The sequence below is a fragment of the Astyanax mexicanus genome, chromosome 14 (assembly GCF_023375975.1).
Source record: "Astyanax mexicanus isolate ESR-SI-001 chromosome 14, AstMex3_surface, whole genome shotgun sequence".
NCBI lineage: Eukaryota > Metazoa > Chordata > Actinopteri > Characiformes > Acestrorhamphidae > Astyanax > Astyanax mexicanus.
Window position 1 is genome coordinate 22,628,592 of NC_064421.1, and position 21,074 is coordinate 22,649,665.

The 21,074-nt window shown below is 38.3% G+C and overlaps 1 protein-coding gene across 1 annotated transcript; it reads right to left on the reverse strand.

Annotated features, from left to right (window-relative positions):
• Positions 1–3,881: 3,881 nt before the first annotated feature.
• Positions 3,882–20,604, reverse strand: zfyve28 (zinc finger, FYVE domain containing 28). The gene is made up of 14 exons (XM_007252521.4): positions 20,128–20,604; positions 15,909–16,049; positions 15,007–15,144; positions 14,509–14,711; positions 14,264–14,353; positions 12,106–12,195; positions 11,861–11,962; positions 10,119–11,543; positions 9,694–9,786; positions 9,124–9,287; positions 8,210–8,326; positions 6,000–6,101; positions 5,583–5,686; positions 3,882–5,014 (listed from the first exon to the last, which is right to left on the reverse strand). Exons 1-14 carry the CDS (start codon positions 20,164–20,166, stop codon positions 4,883–4,885), a joined length of 2,940 nt encoding a protein of 979 aa, XP_007252583.3. The 5' UTR covers positions 20,167–20,604; the 3' UTR covers positions 3,882–4,882.
• Between the last annotated feature and the right edge of the window lie 470 nt (positions 20,605–21,074).

A 21,074-nucleotide genomic window follows, 5' to 3' on the forward strand; every position in this document is an offset into this window, starting at 1 on the left:
GTCTTATTGGATTGAAACAGCCATTATAAAATAAAAACAAGCTTTGAATAAATAGTGTGTACAATTCTGTCACTGTGATTTTCTTTATACAGAGAAAAAAGTTTTGTACATATATATATATAGATATATATCTTAGTAATTTTTGCTCTTTGTAAAATAAAACATTTGTAATATTCTTTAGATCTGACTTTACTTTAACGTAAAATGCAAAAAAGAAACCGCAGACACATTGAGGCCTGAGGATTAGCGGCAGGTAAAGGTCAAGAGCTCCCTACACGGGAGACTCGAAGATGACCCCGCAAAGACGAACAAACAGCCGCAGGAAGTTCAACGCGTGGCCGATTCCTTGGCTGGCATCACTAAATCAGAATAATCCTGCAGTCAGAGGTTATCTGTTAGGAGCAACCTTTCCTTAGCCTCATGCCAGAAAAAGTACAAACAGAGTCCTGATGAACAGTAGCGGCAGCAGGAAAGGAAGCAGTGTGACTGTGGAAGTCAGTACAGATCTATCAGAAAAAAGAAATAAACCCAGCTGGGGCCAACTGACCAGACGTGTGGAGAGATCTTGTTCTAACAGAGTCTACTATAGTGTATGCTGTATTCTAACAATGCTTTTGTTGTTCCCCAAGGACTCTAAACAGCAGAGATGTCTCAACAAGGTGAAACATATTGTCCAACATATGTCTCACATATGGACATATTGTCCAACAAGGTGAACAATATAAATCTGCTTGCTTAGCTGAGGAAGTCAGAATACAATAATCAGTTCAATAGTACAAGGGTGAAGACTGAGCAGGAGAGGTACTGTGTTTTTAAAGCTTAGCATTAGCAGACACTGATGTACTACGTACATGAAGTACTGCTGTCAGAGGACCTCAAACATTGAGGGTTACCAGAAAATACATTTGTCAGAGCAGGACAGGGGTCAGGGGGGTGGGCAATGTTACTTATTACTAGCAAGCACACTGTCCTGTAGTGTATTACATTAGCTTTCCAGAAGATGACATATTAACAACCTGCTAAAAAAGGTATAAGTGTATGTGGTTGAGGTTTATAACTAATATGTAATAGAAGATGAGAGATACGATCAATATCCTGAGGTGTTTTTAGTGTATGCTTCTCTGGCCTACTTTGACAAACCTCAAAACTTTGTGGGAATGCAGAAACAGTCATACTGGAGAACAAAATGTAGTGAGTGGTTTTTTAAAAGAAATCTCAGTTAGTGATAAAATTCACAGAAAACTCACAATGGTTACAGAATGTTACAGAATAGTGTGTTGCAGATTTACTTGAATTAAGATCATAAAGAGATCTAAATGCAATCCAGCCCTCCAGGACTTCCAGTGATTTTTGCTTGTGGTTTGGAATGTAAAAACAAGAAAAAAGTGGAATGGAGGATAGGGATCCTGAGAACTGGACGCAGAACCTTAGATTTAAATGAATGTATAGTAAACATTAGATTATTATACACAGAAAAAAAACACATGCACACAATTTGGTTGTTACTGTACATGATCAGCTGTCTGTGACAGTTTTCAGCAAGTTATGTTTTTATGTTTTGAAATGTCAGTTATACGTCTACTCAAAAGGCTGAACTAACACTAAAGCCTGGTACACACTACAGGATTTTGAAAATCCTAAAAAAAAAAAAAAATTAAAATCAAAGCATATCTCACACTTAACCCTAGAATGCTAACTCTGGGTGATTTTTACTCACACAATATTTTTATGTGATTTTCATTCTGTTGCTGCTGTCTAAGTTGCATGGGACTTTGAGTAGCCTCAGGGCTCTACTGATGTCATTAATGTTATGGGTGATTCCCTCCTCCCATCTATGTTTTCTTTTTTAAGAGGCATACGTTCACCATTAGTGATAGAGAGTAACATATTTTATAGGTGTAATTTACCTGATGTTAGTATTTGTGTGTCCCAGTAATGGACCAAAAAACAAGTTTCCAGCAGCATACATTTTTTGTTAAGACATTACTTGTTAAGGATTTGATTTTCCAATATTTTTTCAGTTTTTTTTATAGGGTCATCCATAGTACCTTTTTTATTTTATGTAATGTTGTATGTTGTAAAATTAAAGAAAGGTTCCAAAACTTGTCATACAGTGTATACCCAACGTTAGTGATGGCGTTACTTATTTTAATGTTAGTGTTCTAGGGTTAATGTCACAGACATACAAGTCATTGCTAAGTGCACATTAGGGCTGCGCAATATATCGTCTTAGCATCATCAATGTGAGCAATGTGAGCATACACAATAGTCACACTACAGCATATGCAATGTCATCTACAACTTTGTTGTTAAAAAAAATGCTCTGTTATTTTCCATAAGGCAGATAATATCTGCATAATGTAACTGGCTTTTTTCCAATCATAGGTACATTAAGTGAATTATTAATATTGTGACATTTTGAATCAAGTTTTATATCACAATATATGCTGCACAAAAAACTACTACAGGATCAATTTTTCCAACATTGTGCAGTCCTAACACTCAGTACAGCATTTTGAAACTGCTAATCACCCTATATGAGAGAAGACACCCATGATTTCAGTCGTTAAAATGAAACATTTAAAAATGTTAAAGAGCCACTGATCAGCTCGGTCGCTCAACGGGAAGGTTTGAAACTGACTTGTTGCTCTGTCTCTGTGTGACAATCGTAGTTAAAATCAGCCTTAATATCATGTAGTGTGCACCGGACTTAAAAGCTCTTCCACTCTAAATAAGATTTTATTTCTGTTATGAATTTATAAATTCACAAATTATCTCCAAAAAAAAAAAAAAAAGAAAAAAAGAATTAATTTAATTTTAAGGCATGCTGTTTTCATTAGTTTCCTCATAAATAAAGTTTTATGGTTTATGATAATGGTAGGCATGGCAAACAAAAAAGTAAAAGGCAACGTGAAATGTCTGAGAAGTCTATAACCTGTCTACAAGAACAAAAATGGTGGCTTCTTCCTTTATCGCTCTCTAACAAAAACCTAGGAGTAACATAACTAATGTTTTACTACAGTGGACTTTCTGCAGATTGTTAACTCATAAATGTGAATAAATAATTAGATATTGTACAGAGGTAGCCAGAAATGGACAGTTTTTTTTATTTTGCAGAGGTAATCTAAATGTAAAACATATGTAGCATTTAGTGTAGTGTACTGTCTGCCTTGCAGATTAGGTTTGTAGTTATTTTGCCAAACCATTTCATAACCTTTAAAATTTACAACAACTACTGTAAACTATTTATGATAGAGTTTGACCACAGGTCTAGACCAGGAACTGTAAAGCACTGACTCCTCATTTGCTAATTTCTCATTAAGTCAGAGGCAAATAAATGATCCTGAACAATATATTTGTATAGAAAAAAGACAAATAAATAATCTGTAAGCATTCACAAATTAGCTGTTTAGTTGGATCACAATGTAATGACATGTAAACTTCGAAGCAAACCAATAAAAATGATGGCAAACAAGGTAAGAACTGATATTTTAGCTCTGGTAGTTAGCATTTTGGTGATTGTACTGGTTCTGAGGTGGCATGTTTTAAAATGTATTTATCATATATTTTTAATAATAAGGTCAGATGATTGTGACTAGTGGTAAAATATTAAGAAGAAGTAAAAGTACTGCAGGTAAAAGTGAGTGGGGAGGTGGGGTACAGACAGCCCCAGTTCACACCATAATCAATTTGTAATTTTTTCCCATATCATTTTTCTGTTAACCTGGTAAGATGTGTGTGTTAAGAGAAGCTGGTGTCTTGCGAACACTGGCTGAATGTGAATAGGGGCCAGGTCAGAAGATATAATACTGTTGTACGAGTCTCTGTGTATGAAAAAAAAAAAGTGGTCTGCTAAGAGCAGATGAAGGATCAGACACCGCTGTAAAAAGGCAATTTGTTTCCAGTTCAGTAGATGTTATCAGAAAGAAAAGCATCCAAGTCTACAGTGTTACACATTCATTGCCATTAAGGGCACAAAAGAATCATCTGTTTGATCAGATACATAAAATAACTTTATGAAGTTCAGCATATATACATAAACCTTTTTTGGCCTTTCCACATATCCCAAAGCCTTACTTCTATATTACAGAGAGCAGCATCATTTGTTAAATAAAAAAAACATTTGGATAATCACAATAATAACAATAAAACAAACCTTTAGTGTGCTATGATGACCACACAGGCATAATCAATGGTGCAAATAGTGTTCATAACATTATTGTCTTCATACTTGTCACAGTTGCTTACATGTTTGTCAAGGTTTACATTCAGTTAGGAATTCTGAGCCCTATGGAAGGTCTGGTACTGTGTGGCCACACCACCATTACCTTAAAATCCTGTCTGTTCACAGGTGAGAAAATTAGTATATATATATATATATATATATATATATATATATATATATATATATATATATATATATATATATATATATATATATATATACAAAATATACTAAAAATCCACCGTTCATTTTTCATGCTCTTTTACAACAGCAAAGTAAGAGTTCAGATTCAAAAGCCCTGTAAAAAATCTCCAGAGCAATAGAAGGGTCTCCGAATATGTGCTTAATAAGATAAATTTAGTGTCGTTATGTCGTTTTAAATCAGTAATTCAAGGCTGATTTGTTGCTTGTTGATTTGTTGTTGCTTTGTTGGACTTTCTCCTATGGTTTTCAGATTTAGCTTTTTGTATTTACATGTACGCATGTATAGTGTTCTTTTCTTTTTCTTAAATAAATGTGCATGTCTGTGCATAAGCACAAACCCAGCAATTGGATAGAAATGTGTGCAGCTCTTCCTAAACCAATCCAGCTCTCGCCGTGGTAATGTGCTTATGTCTACGGGTGATGGTGTTAGGGTGGTGCAGGGGAGGGTTACTGTCAGACACCAGTCCTGTCACTGTAGAAAGGCGTGACGTGGAACATGTAGCAGTGAGTGCACACTCTCACAGGTTTCATCTGACCATATCGGGGCAATGGGGCAGAGTGTGAAGAGCAGCGAGAGCAAAAGATCTGCAAGAGAAAACACACACAAACATTTACAAATAAATAAATACATACATACATCCTGTATTTTTCGCACTATAAGACTGTATTTTTTTTTTTTTTTTACACAAGTTGCACCGGATGGTGGTGGGGGTAGCTAACTAAGTTAAGCAAAGCTAAGCTAAGTAAACAAAACTGTAATAAAACCGACAAAGTCTAACAGGCACTGGATGTTAAACTACAGAGATTTCTCTCCTAAAAAAAAATATTTGGGAGAGTAAAGCTCTTTTGTTTATTTACTGATAGCTTAGATTCACAAATTTCTCCAGCAATAACGCTGAAGCATTAGCATTAGCTGCTAACCGTTAGCTAGCCGGTGTTAGAAGTAGGCTACAGGCCAATAATACTCTGAACAGAGAAAACAGCAGTTAGTGGCTACTGCTAATGCTACTCCAGCCCCGGTGCTGGAGAACTAAACTGAACTAAACATTTAGCACTTAACAGAAGTAAAGTTTGGGGCTTTAAAAACTATTTTTTTACCTGAAATCTATTGAATTAAACAATACATAAAGCAGACTTGCATGCTTTGCCATACCTTCCCACAGCTCCTACAGTGGTGCTTTCTCCGAATGACAGTGAACGGAGCTTTGCAAGCAATGCAGGAGTTACAAGCCTCATCTGGAACCCACTCAGGAGGATCTACGAGAAGAGGAAAAATGAATAACTGCACATAAAATTTTTTTACCGGAGTGCAAAGATGCAACGGTACATTATCATGCAATCCATCAATTTAAACATGATGACTGAAGTAATATTAAAAGACTGCAAGGAAAACAGGAAATAAAAGTCATTAAAACTAATTTCCTATTAAATCATCAGCTAACAATAAAACTGCTTATTGGTGACCGCCAGCCTTTAAAACAATTTCTTAAACCTGCAGTCCTGCATGTCTAAAAAGCAGACTCTAGACTGAGTTTTCAACAGTAAGCAGAGTGAGGTCGTCTGAACAAACCTTCAAACTGTCCATCCCGTGCTTTGGCTGCCAGCTCTGATGATGAAATTGTCTCCTGGCAGAGTGCACAGTCTTCCAATCCACCACTTCCCAGAGTGGGCCCTGTAAAAAAGATGATGAGATTATAAAATACTTCAATAATGTAAAACACAGAGCCCATCCCGTTGTTTTTACTTTAATACCAAGTCTGGCTATATCATAAACACATTGTGTTAAAGGCTGCAAATAAAGAACAGATAAATATATAAAAATTCCACCAACTGCAATATTACCAGTGAAAACTGGTAATAAGTCTTCCTTCAAGTCATTTGTTCATCCCCAAAGTTTGGACAGCTGTGAACAGCTAAATGTGCTCAGAAAGAAATACTAACTACCAATTGTGTGGTTATCTAACAGACCTCCACTGTTAAGCATCTGTGCAAGATCAGCCACAAACATCTATGGCAGGGGTGTCAAACTCATTTTGGCCGAGGGCCACATTGGCACATTGGCTGTCCTCTGAGGGCCAAATGTAAATTCTTATTCTTTCTTATAAATATAAGAAAATGTAACCAGATGTAATATAAAATGAATGTGATTACTCCTTAATGTTAAATAACTCTCAATATATTATTTATTCAATCAAATATTACAGTTGCATGAAAAAAATGTTTGCTTGTTGCTCTATTAACATAAATCCTTTTGATTTTTCATGTTATGAAATCCAAAAACTCCATCAATCAAGAACCAAACTATACAAGTGAATAGAAATGACATCAAATACAAGTTATATTAACTTTGATCAAAACGTTTGATACTGAAATAAGGCTTAATAATAAAAATTGTGAGCTGTTAAGAACATTTAACAGATTTAGCATTTCCTCATCCAACCACTAGTGGGAGCTGCAGCAGCAGCACAAGCCCTCAGTCTTTACTTAGTCAGAGCTACAGCCCAGCCACGGGCTACAGGGCTCAGCTGAGCCAGTCTGGAGCATTTTTAAAAATTTTAAGTTCTTCTGTGTATGAAATAAAATAACCCCACAAACCGGATAATACAGCTCTTTACAGTTCATCTTTCAGCCCAAGCAGCTAGCAGCAGCAGCCATCACGGAGTCACTGCTCGGATTACATTATAAACAGGTCAGTTAGCGCGCTGCTAACCTCAGGATGTTTATAACTACGGAGTTTAGTGGACACACCACGGCTGCAAGGTTAGACTGTTGAAGGCTACTGAAGACTATTAAAGGCTATTGGAGGTTATTGGGTGCAGAAATCAGTACAGGCTGGTTAGATAAGTGATTCATGTGCTCGTCCTTTGCTGCGGTGAAACTGTGAATAGCGCTGTCACAGTGATGTTTATTAACATCATTAAAACAGATTTTCTCAGCTATTGTCTTATAAATATTTACACATAACTTATATCTCTCCTAAAAAGCGTTTATTTTGGTAACACTCTTCGTAACACAAAAGGCATACCGGTCTTTCGCCTTGAAGCACAGCCGTCCATCTGCATCAACTTTTCTTTTTCTGGACATTATGGGATAAACATTTGCATGTCTCAATTCCACCCGCGAAGTTACGCCTTCCCTCCGGCAGGGTTTCCACATCAATGACTACACTGCCGTGTAGTGGCAGTAAGCCGTAACTTTGCGGGTAATACAATCGACAAGCATTGTTGGAAATGTAGTTTTTGGTCAAAGAACGCTTCTGACCTATTTATTATAGACACTAAGATCTTACAAGCTCTCGCGGGCCACATAAAAGGATGTGGCGGGCCACATTTGGCCCGCGGGCCTTGTGTTTGACACATGTGATCTATGGCAGAGGAGGGCATGGCCAAATCACCCATCAGACCTGATATGAGGAAGTGGCTTACCTAAATCTGCCACAAGATGGCAGTACATGCACATCTATGTAGCTACTACATCTGAATATATAATACACAGACACAGCAGCGGTGTGGACACGTTGGCTGTGTGGGTTGCCTGCATGCTTTGATTCTGTCAGACATGCACTTGAGGAATTACTATATTTAGCCTAATAGTATATAACCTTTATTCTCTGTGCCACTGCTTACACTGAACCATGACTCCAGTGCTATGTTTACCTGCTGCATATCAATGGAACACTACTTTAACAAGAATTTGTATTATACTGCCTTTGGTACATAAGTCGGGTTTATTAAACAGTACATTTTATGTTCAAATCATAATGTTCTATTGCCCACTTGCCTTTTTTCTGCTTCTCATTGTCCCCCTGCTCAGATTTTGTTGCCATGACTTCAAAAAGTGTCTTCAGGATGCTCCGCAGGTCACTTGCATAGTTTGTTTGCAACTGATCGGCCACACCTGGAAGATACAGACATTATAACTGTATTAAATAATAATATGAACCTATTTGACAGTGCAGTTCTAAAATGTGACAACAAGAGAGTGATACACAACCTGTTAAGGAACCATACCAATATTTAAAAAAGTGGAAGTTAAATAATAATGTTGGTTATACTAGGACATTTTTAAGAAATGTTCAAGTGACTACAAGAAAGTAAAAGAAATAACAAAAGAAATTCATATTTCCATGATTTTTCAATGTATTTAAAACAAAGAGTAAAACATTTTCACTGTATAAATCATCTATTAAAAGAGAGACAATCTGTTTAGGTTTTCATACAAAATGCAGAAAGCTCACTAAAGCCACACTATTCTTCCAGTTAGGGTGAGCTTGCAGACTACAACCACATGCACAAACACAAAGACATAAACAAATAGCCCTGGCTTTACTGCAGTGACTTCAATATCAAAAGATAGATAGAGAAAAAGATACAAAAAAATAACATGAACTTTATCTTTAATCTGTTGGTTTAGAAATCTTGATTTATATGCAGCTATGTAATTCATAATTCCAGAATTTCCCTCTGTAATCAATATAGTATCCTGTCTATCTATCTATCTATCTATCTATCTATCTATCTATCTATCTATCTATCTATCTATCTATCTATCTATCTATCTATCTATCTATCTATCTATCTATCTATCTATCTATCTATCTATCTATCTATCTATCTATCTATCTTCATTTACATCTAAAACAAGTCAATGCACATTTCTGCAAGTGTATAGGAAATGATATGGTGTGCACATACCTGATATGCAGACAAATAGACGATGAATGAGATCACTACTGCTGTGGAAACGTGAACGTATTTTGTTGTGAGAAGCCAGTTTGGCAGCATGCAGGGCCAGCTGGATTTCCTGGTGATCAAGATCTTCTGATATCTCTGAGCTAGTGGTTAGACTACTGATAGAGCTGAAGGACAGAAAAAAACACAGAGAAAAGACAATTAACTTTAAAGGTTAACAATGGCTACCATCTAATTTACAACAGTTTTTTCCCTCATGGTTGATGTATGATGTGTCTAAATCATAAGACTGAAATTAGATTTTTCAGCAAATTGTTCTTGTAAAATTTTGGCACACTAATCACAGAACAAAACACAAAATATACCTATAATAAAAATATACATTTATATATAAATATTTCAACAGATGAAAAATAAAAGTCATTTAACTTTCTGGCAATCATTCATGTTTTACGTCCAACAAAGTCCAGAAGTCCGAAACTTTAACAAGGAAGCATAGATGCCTGCATTGATAAAATGAGGTACGTGTACAGTCACCTTTTACACAATGGTTCAAAAGCCGTGGCTGTTTACCTGGGGGTGTATGCACTGGAAAGACTGCATGTGGTGACAGATACACTCTCACAGTCACTGCTGGTGCCTGAACTGATAGGGGATTCCTGTAAACTGTAGCCAACCAATCAAAGAAATCAGAGGAAATTAAGAAATAAAAGGATAAAAACTGAAAAAGGCTCATCCTTCAAACTTCTAATCTAAAACACAACAGAAAGTAAGTAAAAATGGCACTTAAACAGAAGCTAAATAGAAATTAAATTATAATTAAATTAAATAATGTTTTATAGCAATATCCACAATATTCTGGCTATACTATTGAGAAGAATGGCCCACCACTTTTGAATACTGTAACTGTCGAACTTTTATCAGTGCAACATGAGCATAAATGGGGTTTTCAGCAACAATTGTCTTTTAAACACACACACACGCGGACACATACAAACCTAGATTTCATTTTGATGTCTTCTTTGGACTGTTTTTCCTTTGCTGCAGTGCTAGATACACCTTTGCAGGCTCGGTTCTGATGGGTGCAATTGTCTGCTGTCTCCCCCAAGTCTCCAGAGTCTCTGTACTGGGACGGTGTGGGGCTCAAGCTGCTGCCAAGGCACTTCTCGCAGCATGGGGATTGGGAAAGGCCCACTCTCTCCTGCTCATCGTCCTCATCCTTCACTAGTTGTGGGACAGGAGGAGGGGGCAGGGGAAGAGGGCCGTCTCCCTTCCCTCCACTGCCAGCTCCCACGGCTGACTGGATAACAGAGCTGGTGATGGTGAGCTTGTGTTTGTCAAAGCCAAGAGCTCCGCCCCCTCCAGCAGACTCTGTTCCGACAGGGTCATCATGGCCATCAACGCAGCCGGCGGTGCAGCAGACGCAGGAGTTCAGCAGGCAGTGGGTGGCCACCAGAGCACCGCCCTGTGAGGCTGTAGGACCCTCAGCCGAACGAGGTAAGACCATAGCTAGGTCGGACAGGCTGGGTGACCGCGGGTTAAAAATGACTGTGGCGGACAGCTTCATTCCGCCTGTTCGATGAGCGATGACTTCGGCAGTCTCCACCCCCTCTTCCTGTGGCTCCTCCCAGCCGTTTACCAGTGGCAGGAGGTCTGATGATACTGTTTCAGAAGAAGAAGAAGAAAATAATTTCTGCTGGCTGCTCTCATTTACCAGCTCATTTGACTGACAGGCATTCATCAAACCATTACAGGTGGAGTCAGTCGAAGGGGTAGTCTTAATGTGCACAGTAGGCGTGGCCCGCTGTCCAGTGGGCTGGCGGATCTCACCAATACTGGTCACAACGTCTCCTCCACTGCCTACAGCTTCTAGGTCGTCCATGAAAAAAACACGCTCCTCTTCCCCCTGGAAAGAGCCAGGAGCTCGGTGAGGGGAATTCTCAGTACTGGAGGATGAGCTGGACCCGCCCATGCTGGGCCGGTATGTCCGCGGCTGGCGAGCCGGAGACTGCCTCTGGCTTGGAGGTGAAAGCAGAGTGGACATCTGGTCACCTACGCGGTGGACCATTATATTGAGCTGCTCAATCTCTTCTTCATCGTACTGCATAGAGCACGCCAGGTCTGCCTCGGCATCTTCTTCTCCCTCGCTCGGGACGTCCTGCTGTCCCTCACTATCCTCCCACATATCGTCCTCCTCCTCACGGAGGGAGTTGCACAGAACAAGGTCTGACTCTTTCTCAGGTTCTTTCTGTTCCTCTTTCTTCTGTAGTTCCTCTGGCTGGCTCTCGGTGGTGCTGGTGGAAGTGGCTGGCTCTGGGGTGGACGAGACCTCTGGCCCTACAGGGAATTCACCATCCTGGGAGATGCACAGACTCCGCTCCAGAGTAATCAGCTCATCTTCAGTTAGAGTCTGCAGCAGGTCCCTATGTCAATCACAAAATATATAAAAAAAAAATCAGAAGCCTGCTTTGTCATAAGGGAGCATAACAGCTGAAAAACATGTTGTCTCATTAGTGCCATGAAAACAGTAAGTCAAGCCAACACTGACCATAGGGGGGTGTTTTTCCTCACCCTTTCTCATAATGGTTGGCTATGAGCCATACCACAGGAAAAGGCAGTGTCATAGCATGATACCCAGAGCTCAAAAACAGTACTGAAGTACTGTTTTTCTATGCGTACAGAGTAAAAGAGGGCACAACAGTGGTCAGAAACGTAAGGAAACCATGAGCACAACAAGTACCTTATTTTCTTCAGTAAAGTGCGAAAAGGGCGGAAGAGTTCAGACATGTCCTCTGGTTTGTTTTCGAGGTTAAGGGGCCCCTCGGGATACACCACAAGTCCACTAATAACACACAACATGAAAACAGACTTGTACAGATAACAAAAAAAAGCATGTTCCTCTGAAGTAAATGGAAAAACATAATCTGGATAATGGCATTAATGCAAGAAAGCGGCAGTTACTGAAAAATGAGACAAATCACTTACCATACAATGGCGAGTCGAGGGATTGTAAACATGAGAGCAGGCTCATAGTCATCAATCATATCTTGAGTGAGATAGCCAAGCTTTAGGGCCCTAAAATGGATGTGAAACATAGAATTATCGAACCCACAAAGTGAATTGTTTTGCAGTTGTCATTTAATTTACAGAATATATTTAATACATTACTTTGTGTCTCTGGCTGTGTCCTAATACAATAAACACTAACCTTAATAGTACACAGTAACTTTAGTACACAAAATACTAACATACTAATCCACTACAGTTGCATTTTTATTTGCCATTTCCAGACATGTCTAGCTCCTTCAGTAAGTATTACTAAAACGGACATCCTTTGAGTAACAAATCTGTTATTATATTGTTAAATTAATCTAAAAGTAATAAATAAGAACAGGTACATTTTAATTGGCATGATTTTGAATTCTTGTTTTTGTTTATAGGTTTTAGACAATTTATGCCTGTATTATATGGGCTAGATAGAAGGAGAGATCAATGCAAGCTAGTCCCTTTAACTAGTAACAACCTTTTTAAAATATTTAGAAGACCGATAAATAAAACATACATATATAGCAGAAGCTGGAACTACAGCCTACAAGGACACTGGAACCATAAAACACTGCACTCACTAAAAATGCAGCAAGTTTAAAGAGTCTGGACAGAGCTCATTTTCTCCTTTTTATAAGAAACAAACTGGCAGTTCAAAACAATAAAGGAAAACAAGTCTAAATCGAATTTTGCAAGCATAGACTGCGCCTTCAATAAATGCTGTGGTTTTAGGAGTGACTGCAGAACTTTAAGAGGGAGAAATAACTGTTAAGAGCCTGGGCTCTCTAAGGTCTTTGTAGAGTATGCTTCGCATTACTAAGCAAGAAACTCTTTGCTTAAGAGATCTGAGAAAGGAGAGTGGGAGTGACATGTTGTACAGACCGCGTCAAGTAAACTAGTGGTGCAAAAACTGAAATTTATTAGATGATTTATTAGTTGGGTGGTCCAATAACTGCACAGCTCCTTAAACGCGGACAGATGCAGCAGATAAATTTTAAGTGGAAAGACCTGCTGTGTTGTGATGATAAAGAGGATATATGGAAAAAAGTAAAACATTTTATATTCATTTCTTAACCTAAGTATTTAATTTAAAAATCAAGCCTAAAACTTGCTTAGATCAGCTTTTGGTAATAGCATTCCCCTTAGCTAACTTTGCAGATCCAGGGGTTAATGGATATAGAGCATTGTGGTAAACAGAGATGTTGCTGCAGTTGTTCATCCATTTGTTCAAGGCTTCAAGGATTTAAGGATACTTTATTGTCATTCGCATCACATGTGGTACATGAGGTGGAATGTACGAAATAGTTATCCACAAACCAGTTTACACCCAAGAGCTGTTGTTAAAATAGATAATATAGATAAAATAAGATAACAAAATAAAAGAACACAATAAAAATAAAATAGAACAAAATAGATAAAGATAAATACACAAAAAAATAAATAGAGAGAGTAGACAGGTAGATGTACATGATCAGTCAGGTTTGTGGATGGTGCAGCTGGTAGATGTTATTGCTTGGGGTGCTCTCATGTCTATATTATGATCTGGCTTTCCTTATTTAATTACGTTGTTATAATCAGATCTACCAGAGCAGCTAGATATACATGGTTGTATGGATACATTTTAACATGGATTTATAAGTGATTTTAGCCAGAGGAGGAAGGGTACCTCCTTTTGTGAACCTTGGTAAGGGTTTTTCCTCTAGCTTTAAGGAAGTTTTTCCTAACCACTGTTGCCTTTGGTCTGTCTATCGTGGATTTTATGTTTTATGGGTTGTTGGTCTTTTTGTCTTATTTCTGGATTGGTTTAAGATTGTTGAAAAACGCAAGATATTAGAATCCTAGTGGAGGTAAGATTAAGAATTAATTGATACTTTGACACTTACATTTCTTATTATCCACACAGCTTAACAAAAAAAAAAATAAAAAATGAGCTGTTATTAAATAAAAAAGTTGTTTATTATCCACTTCTAATTGTATATCTAATCTAAAATCATTTAAACCTGTTTTTCAAGTATACCTTCCCACAATTACTGTTTTTCTTTTCTTAGATCCCACACTAGGTCCTGGCCTCTACTTTAATACTTGGTCCGCCACTCACCTCTCCACGGTTTCACAGAAGAGCACGATCACCTCTTGCTGAATGTAGTACTCTTTAGGAGACTTCACAGGCACCATGGCTGACACATAACTATAACATATACAGCACACAAAAAACACATTGTCCTGCAATTAGAATTAGAGTTAGAGTTGGAGAGAAATTGCGGTAACGGCCAATAAATCACAGTGATTAAGTGTTGAAATAAGACAACAATACAGCTTTCAGTTCTCTTATGTTAAGTGTACCTGAGCTCAAACTCAGCAAAAAGGCTGTCAAATTGGCGTAGTGCCTCCCTCATTCGCTCTGTGTAGAAGTTGAGGTCCCGCAGCGCTTGGTCACGTGTGATGTTGCGCACTTCTTCCAGACTGCGCGTCAGGTCTTTGGCCAGTGGGCGCATTGCCATGCTCTCGATCTCCCGGTTCATGATGATTGAACCCGCTGCCAGGCACTAGACATAAAGCCAATATTTAAAACAGTGCTGTTCACTTAGGGTTTAAATCAGTGAGAAAAAGACAATTATTTTTTTATATTTTGCACAATTAGCAATGACATAACTGACAGTGCAGCTAATGCTTCATAACATGCACTTTAACTTATTTGCTCATTTTAAAATGGACCCAGCTACAATTTTTTTTTTCAGAAATCCTGGTAAAGGTCCTCAATAAGCATAAAGAGGGCACAGTTAATAAGGAGTAAAAAAAAACAAACAAAAAAAAAACATCCTGTAATCAATTTGTCTGTACCTCTGCCCCAAACCACAACTGTCCCGCAAGATTGTCATGGCGGATCTCCTCTGGAAATTTCACACAGAAGTCTCTGTTCGCTCGATCTTCTGGTATACACTCATCCATGATCTGGTTTATGATATTCAGCACATTGTCCTGCACAAAAGAAATGTACAAAAACACACAGAATTAAAATATAATCATTTTTTTGGAGCTACTGACTTTCATGCAGTGTGAATTTTCAGTAAATCTGATATTTTAATTTTCGATTTGGGCCACTTCAATATGTGGTACTGAGAGCAATAAAAATACATATGGCAATGCAATTCTGTGTAAACAGCCAGATTGTAATTCATAAAATGTTTACGTAAAAAGAAGGAAAAAAGGCTGTAAACAAGTGGGAAAACAGATGACAGTGGATGAAATGGAGTAACAGAGCTCTTATATATTTGGACAGATGTCTCTGTTCCAATAATATTAATAGGCTCATGTCACAACTGCTCTTGTTTTTAAAGAAATGGCAGAGCGCAGTCGTAGGACATGGGCACAGGATGAAGGAAAATAAAAAGCTTCAAGTTTAAAGAAAGGACACAAATCAAAGCAGTGTTTCTGGCTAATTAATGTGCCCTTTTTACAGTGAGCTGAAGCAAATTCTCTGTGATAAGCCCAGCTGTGAGGCTGACCTCCACAGCTCCTGTGATTCTGACATAAATACAAAGCTTAAAGTGCAGCAATGCTGTTTTTGTGCATGCATGTTTGTTACATAGTGCAACTACTCAGACAAATGTCAGATACGGGTCAAATTAGAAAAAATATTCAAAAAGCCTAAAATAAACATCATATTTGGTGAGGAAATTAGATTTGGGCCACTTTTACCTGCAGTGCAAACATACCCTTAGACTCATGAACAACAGACTAACCTGGCAGGAGCGAAACTGGTTGACCAGCAGCGTGCACCTCTGAGGGTCCTTCCTGCCATCTAGACTGTCCAACTCCGAGGCGACCTGGTTCAGCTCCTCATCTGCATAGTAAAACTGGGCCAGTAGCTGGGGGTCCGACCTCTGCACCACATTAAAGAGACAGCAAGAAGCTTGTTAAAGTGCATATAACAGAAAACTGCTCCATTAAGGATATTTCACAGCGCTGGCTTTTGTTTATGTTAACATGGTAAAGCTAAAAAGGAGCATTCTTGAGGAACAAAAGACACACACACAAAATGTGGTAATAAGACACATATGCTACTGTATGACGGCAGGAAAGGATGTCACCGCTAGAATGAAAAAGGGCACTGATCCATAGGCAGACCTTTGGTCTTCTTCCGTCGCATTCCACACTCCACAGGGAACATTCTCCAGGCAGTGCATCATGGGTGTGGGAGGAGGGCGTTCCAGAGAAAATTCCAAGAACTATTCACACATCATTGTGCCTCCCTGCGACCACTGGGGCTTTACACATGTTACGTAGAGTTATGAATCATTCTAGTTCCTATTATTATGGTTTTCTCTACCCAATAATCAGGGTCAATGACTCACACAGGAACACATCACTAAATCAAAAGGAGCTTTTTTAATACTTGCTCTATCCAGCGCTTACAGATGCTAAATTAGAAAAATGCCCACGGATTTTGGCATCTTGAGAAGATTCTGGTTGCAAAAAATATGGGTGACCAGTCAATTCACCAGTCAATGTACTGATGATACACAATATGGAAAATAGTGTTGAGACACCTGCTCATTTAATGTAATAATCAAAACTAATTTTTAGTGTTTCTTATAAAGAGTTTATCCAGGTTTTTGGAGTAATGTTCTTGACTGTTCTGATGGGGGTACCTCCAAGACAGATTTGAGCATTGCTGTGAGAATCTGATTAAATGCATCCACAAGAGTGCTTGCTGGATGTTGTAATTTAATTTCATAGAACATGATACGGTCCAATCTTAAGTTCTGTCTTAAGTATTTACATAGGTTTTAACACTTTGTTAATGGTGCATTTTGTCTGCGTGTCAAGGTATAGGATTACATACTCTGTATTATATACAAAAAACATTTTTAAAACATTGTTTTCTAACAGACTATCGACTTCTACACTGAACCTCACTTTCTGTTATATTTGAATTATCTGCCATCAAGGGTCAAATGTTAATCTGATGTGAGGAGAGTGAGAAGGAATTACTGGTGGAATATACTGATGGGATATTTCACATTAATCCCCTGTGGGAATTTTGTGCAAAATGAAAACCCTCAAGACTCAATGCATTTCTGTCATACTAAGAAAAGCAACACAAAATCAAAAAGACAAAGTGTCCATTTTCTAAAATGCATATTTGGTATATTTAAAACAAGTATTTTATTATTATTAAAGCTGCTGGAAAAAAATAAGCTGTCAGAAAGCATCATCCTCTTGGTCCAGTATTTTTCCACAAGTCAAGCTTGACAGCATTTGGACGTTTGGGAGTGTATGAATTTGTAATCCTTTCATCATGTGTGTTGATGTGAACCGGGCTTGGTTATGACACGTGTCTGGCACACGGACCGGTGGAGAGAGTAAGCCGATTTGTGCACCCAACAGACCCCCAGTTCTGAGATGCTCACTCAGCCAATATACACTCCAAGAGACTTAACCACCTGAGAATAATTACTATTCTTTGATTAATCCACTTGAATGAAACGCCTGCCTGATTAGAATGGAATTTACCTAGAGAAGGTCACATTTTATCATCTTTTATCACCTAGAGTGTTACACTACATCTCCTGCTGGGTGTTTGCGCTCTATTCTGCACTGTGTAATTAAACACAATTTAGCCTGATAGTAGAAAGGGCCTGAGTAGAGGTGTGGTTGATTGGTTAGCTGGACGTCTTTGTAAGGTGGCTGCTTGCTCAAATGCTTTTATTATTATCTTGATGACACGTGACAATGGTCACATTTTCATTCCACTGTGCTTGAAAAATAGCCTTTTACCATTTGACTTGTGATCTCAAGTGGCCTATTCCACCTTCTATCAATAAGTATGGACGTTTGAACCATTGCCAAATCTTAGTCTGTTTGTTTCCTTTATCTTAGTATAAAAATACTCACTTCCAGTAATTTGTAGTGTACATGATTCATAATAGCTATATTGTGAAGTCATTAATATAAGGAAGTGCCGAAGTGTGCGAGATAAACATCCCAATCACGTGTAGACAGTGACACAACAAGATCAGCACAGATTCTTTAAGAATGCATGTCACAGATGACAAAGACACAACATCGCTATTTACAATTTACAGTATTACAGTATACAGCACTACAAGACACCACGGTCTTAACTGCTATTTTGACTTCATGATGTGGTGCAATTTGTTGACCCGATGCATGTGCACACACACCTAATCTATAGTCATTATTTAACCAAACAGTCAGGTCAGCTTGTTTCGTTGTTCCACACTTTTAATGATAAGTCCAGAGGCTTCAAGTAAGAAAAGATTTACTGGAACTTCTACTCCTAAAATTAGCCTTGTTACTCATATTTAATTTCTGCTTGTTTTTTATTTTGGCTTGTCATTGTTAAAAAAAAATACCGTATCCACATAAATCACTCCATCTGGATATTGTGAATTTGATTGTATATTTGATTGAGAAGTATAAGCATAAACTATTCAGATACTCTATTGGTTTATACGTGATCTATCATACCTGCACACATCACGTCACACTCCAGCAAGAACACAGCAGACTTATGTAGTCTAGTATAAAGATCTGTGACAGACACTCAAGAGAACTCTTGAGAACTTAGCATCTTTAATATATTTGCATTGTACTAAATGAATAAAACAGGCAGCCTAGTGCAGCACAAATTCTTTAGGCTTCTGTGGCACGGCATAAGCTTTTGTACATAATGGCATTTTTTTCTCCTTACATTACTTTTACTTTTATAGTTTAGGTAGTTTTGAAACCAGTACTTTTACACTTTTATTTGAGTACAAAGCTGGAGTTAATACTTCAGCTTCTACAGAAGTGTTTTTTTAAACCCTAGTTTTTATATTTCTACCAGAGTAATGAATCTGATTACTTTTGACACCTTTGGCTAAGTCTGTAATGGAAATGGGTTTTTTTTTTTTTTTTTTTTTTTAATACTCCTCACACTTTAGACTTTTTGCTTACATTATATCTCCAAGTTTTGGTCTGACAAATCAAAACAAAGAAGAGAAGAGAGGAAGATGGATGGTCAGAAGCCATCAAACCAAGCTGAACTGCTTGAATTTTTGCACGAGGATCAGTGCAAAGCAGTGTGAAAGACTGGTGGAGGAGAACATGCCAAAATGCATGAGAACTGTGATTAAAAATCAGTGTTAATCCCCAAATACAGATTTCTGAATAGCAACTGAAACTGAAGTGGTATCTTTTTTTCCCCAGCCCTGTACATATATATATATATATATATATTCATATCCATTAGCAGGAACGGCGGCTCTTACACACTAGCCCTCTCATTTTCATAAGACCCCTATCTAATTTTATGTGAACTGATTAAACAGCCCCATATTCTCAATAATGAGGAGGGTTCTGCTGGGACAGACCTGCCCTTGGCTGCTGCTGCTGATAATGATGAATGACTGTCCATGATCATAGTGATGATGCTGATGATGTGATGTGATGTGATGTAAGTGCAGGTAGGACTCCAGAGATGCATCTACATAATAATTTATGAGCATAAAGCATAAAACGGAGCAAATCTCTAAGCGATACTGTCACTCATTGGGTGACTGGCTGAATAGCTGCTAGCCTCTATCAGTTAGGTTAACGTCACCTATTTCGCTAGCAGGAGTAACTAATAGCTCGTGATAAGATAAGGTTTGACTCAATACGCGTAGCTAATTAAAGTAAGTTCATTTCGATACCCGTGACTGATTTAAAAATAAACGCTGTCAGGCTTAGTATGAAGTTTTTTCGCCGGTAAAGAGACCCTGAAGATGCCAAGAAATGACTAAATTAGGCAGCTAAACACAACAATAACAAAACAGCACAGCGGCTCTTAGAAGTTAGCCAGCTAGCTAACATAACTAGCTAACAGCTAGCGTTATATTATTATTAGCCAGATATACACAAGCTAGAATAAAAGCTTTTAGTCACAATACGGGTCAGAAATAATTTCACACTCACCTTTGGCTTATACAGCCACTTTCGGAAGCGATTCATCATTAGCTGCTACCTCGCCAGCTTAGCCGACCCGCTGTCACCTCCAACACCCAGGTTGCCAACCGACGAGCGGAGGAGCCTCGTTACCTGAAGCTGAAGCGGCCGCGGACGGACCGCAGCTAGCAGACCTACCCGGACACAGTCCGCTAGCCAATTATGCTAGCTAACTGGCTACTGGCTACCTAACTAGCTTCAAATAACCCCGTTTAGATTATGGTAGCTACGATGAGGTCGCAAACAATCAGGTGGTGTTATTCCACTGTACACAAACAGCGGCTCTGACTCCTGTCTGTATGTCCGCTTGTCCTAACGCCGTTTCGCCCTGAAAAATATTCCCTTCTCATGACTGAGCTGAGCAGGTATTTAGCTCACTAGCAGCTATGCTCGACTCACAGCCCGACTCGCGCTGTTGAACCGGTTCTTCAAATCAGTTCAACCGATTCAGAAGAACAGCAGGATCGAAGCCTTTATTTTGTTATGTTGATTCACATTAGACATTACTTCAACCGACTTCAACCACATTTCAACGTTGAAAGTCGGTTGTGTGCCAACGTTAGTGTTTTAGTCCACAGTGTTCGTCAGCCCTATACGCTATACCAAACCTTCCACAATAATTGTTGAGCTACAATACTTTCACAGTATTTTTTTAAATAGAAAATAACATCAAAATGACAAGAAAGCACAAACCTTTATAGTGTCGTATGAATTACTGAAAGCCCGAATGATCTGTTCTTATTATCTAGTGATCCTAACAAAATTCACAATAAAAATTCTTTATGCTGTATTCTATATTTTTTCACTTATGGGTACATATGTACATTTACATAACCTCTTCTTATTCAATGTGTTCCCTTTCTTTTTTAATGATTTTCCACGTTGAATATTAAAGACATTAAGATATACAAGGACAC